Source organism: Ailuropoda melanoleuca, chromosome 3 (assembly GCF_002007445.2).
Source record: "Ailuropoda melanoleuca isolate Jingjing chromosome 3, ASM200744v2, whole genome shotgun sequence".
Taxonomy (NCBI): Eukaryota; Metazoa; Chordata; class Mammalia; order Carnivora; family Ursidae; genus Ailuropoda; species Ailuropoda melanoleuca.
In genome coordinates, this window is record NC_048220.1 from 2,662,711 (window position 1) to 2,664,992 (window position 2,282).

Here is a 2,282-nt window from a genome sequence, read left to right on the forward strand (position 1 = left end):
ACCAAATCCTTTGGTCTAACAGAAGATCTGTCTAGCATAATCCAGCAAGTATAGTTAGTGTAACTGAACCAATAGATCTGTCACATTAGGAAAGATCTCTGTAAAATAGGGTGATGCAAAAAAATCAAAATGCATTTTTGAGAATCATTATAAGATAAATATTGCCCTATCCATGGGTAACTGTCTCAAACATGTTTTATTCCACAAGTCTAGCCATTTATTTCCTATATTCAGGGACCTGGATGCTTTGAGAGATGTCCAAAGGACAATTTTTACCACTCTTTCACAATTTGACCTTCCCTAAATTAAGGGTGGGACATTCTAATTGAGGTCCTTTGCATCAGAAAAGTGTGTGAAGGCATCACGTGTTGAGGGAAATTGTGTGTTGAGAGGATATTCTCATCTTTGCAAAGGCACAGTTCAGAAAGAATCGTTTGTACTGATTTTTGATCAATATCAAAGGACAAATTACTGGATAAGCATGGGAGAGAATTATAGTGATGTTCTCTAGCCCTTTTACACTACGTTTATAACTTACATAAATGGTAAGGAAGCAATTACTCCAGTGAAAGAAAACAAAGCAGCTCACCAGTGCCAGGATTGTGTGGGTGGCCTTGGTTTCAGGAGAGGGCCTTGGGCAGAGGCTGGTCCTGTGGAGATGCTGGACTGTCTTGTGATGTTTGAAAAGGAACTTTACCATGTACACACTGGCCCAGATCATGAGAAACACACACAGGAGATCTCGTAAGACCATGCACACTTGAAAGATGCCTGACTGAATGTAATCAGGATCCTTCCCAACACAGTACATCAGAGAATAGAATTTGTCAAGTTCTGTGCTGTTGTACGGGGCCACAGCGCTTATGATGACACGGCTGTAGATCAGCATGTTGATGATCCAGAAAGAACAGAAGGCAGGAAAAATGTATGTGCAGAATTTTTGTTTGAGCCATGCCCACCTAGAGTTGCTGGGAGTGATAATGATAGCCTGAACAATGCTCAGGAAGGACGTGGTGCAGAGGGACAGACCCCGGGTGACTCTGTACAGGTACATCACTACCTTACAACCAATGTCATCTAGAAAATTTCTTACTCCAAAAGCATTCATTACTTCTGGAATCCCACTGAAAACAATTGTCATGACATTTGCTAAAATCAAGTGGATAAATATCAAATCTATAGGCTTCTTTGTATGTAGCTGGACCAAGAAGGTGTTGATGAGTAGCACCAGTAGCAATGTGTTTCCAATAAAACCAATCCCAATTTGAGAGAGAATGAATACTCCCAAAATATTATCACTTGACACTATCAGATTCATTGGCCTCTTATAATTTGATACACTCTTGTACAACTAAAAAAGAACCCAGAATGGTCTGTAAACCTGATGGACACAATGGGATCATATAGAGACTCCATGAGGTCTGATCATCCTCAGCAGGAGGTTGTGCAGATGCTCTGTAACAACATTCAGGAAAGTAAGAATCAGTTCTAGAGGTAAATATCAAGGATTATTGACGTCACTGCAGAGAAATATAGGGTTGAGAAAAAGCATACATTTTATGAAAACATAACTGTAATTCTAAGAAATAAATTGAGTAATCTGAAGAAGTTGTTTTTGTTCATTAAAAACAATATTTCAGTTTTAGACAGATTCCATCATGTTCTATGTGTATGTTCTGAACTTCACCTTAAATATTTGAATGAATTTCTATCATCTGCCATGAATAATAGAAAATATGTATTTTAATGCATGTTATTCCATTTCTACTGTACATGACACACTTTATTGTTATAGTCATTAACCAGGAGAAGACTCCATCCACAGTGTCGCACATGACCATCTGGCTCTTCAAAAACCTTACCTGACCCTGCTACACTCCTTTCCCAGCACCAAGACCCTTCCAATGTACAGGATATCACATTAGCTCCTGGGTCAGTACACTGCATCCTCCAGTTCTGTTTTGAAAATTCACATCAGCTCTTTACTCTACACTAAAGTCATTGATTTTCTTGAATCTCTCTCAGGTAGTGAGATCGCTCTCTCCCTTGTCCCCTATACCACCAGGCCTGAAGGTGGGAATGTCTTCTTTGATTTCCACATTTTCAGATAATTCTTTATCACTCCAGCTTTGAAGCAACTTGTCATCAGTCTACAGCCACCACTGTCCATGTGGAGGTAATCTACTCACCCCAAATTACTCCCCTTCTTAGCGCTTGACTCACTGTAACACTCCCCAGTTCAATTTCTGTCACATTTTTGGTGATTGTGGTATCCACACAAA

At 39.6% G+C, this 2,282-nt stretch overlaps 1 protein-coding gene across 1 annotated transcript; it reads right to left on the reverse strand.

The window, feature by feature from the left end:
• Nucleotides 1-361: 361 nt before the first annotated feature.
• Nucleotides 362-1,318, reverse strand: LOC100475194 (vomeronasal type-1 receptor 4). The gene has a single exon (XM_002931307.1). It carries the CDS (start codon nucleotides 1,316-1,318, stop codon nucleotides 362-364), a length of 957 nt encoding a protein of 318 aa, XP_002931353.1.
• Between the last annotated feature and the right edge of the window lie 964 nt (nucleotides 1,319-2,282).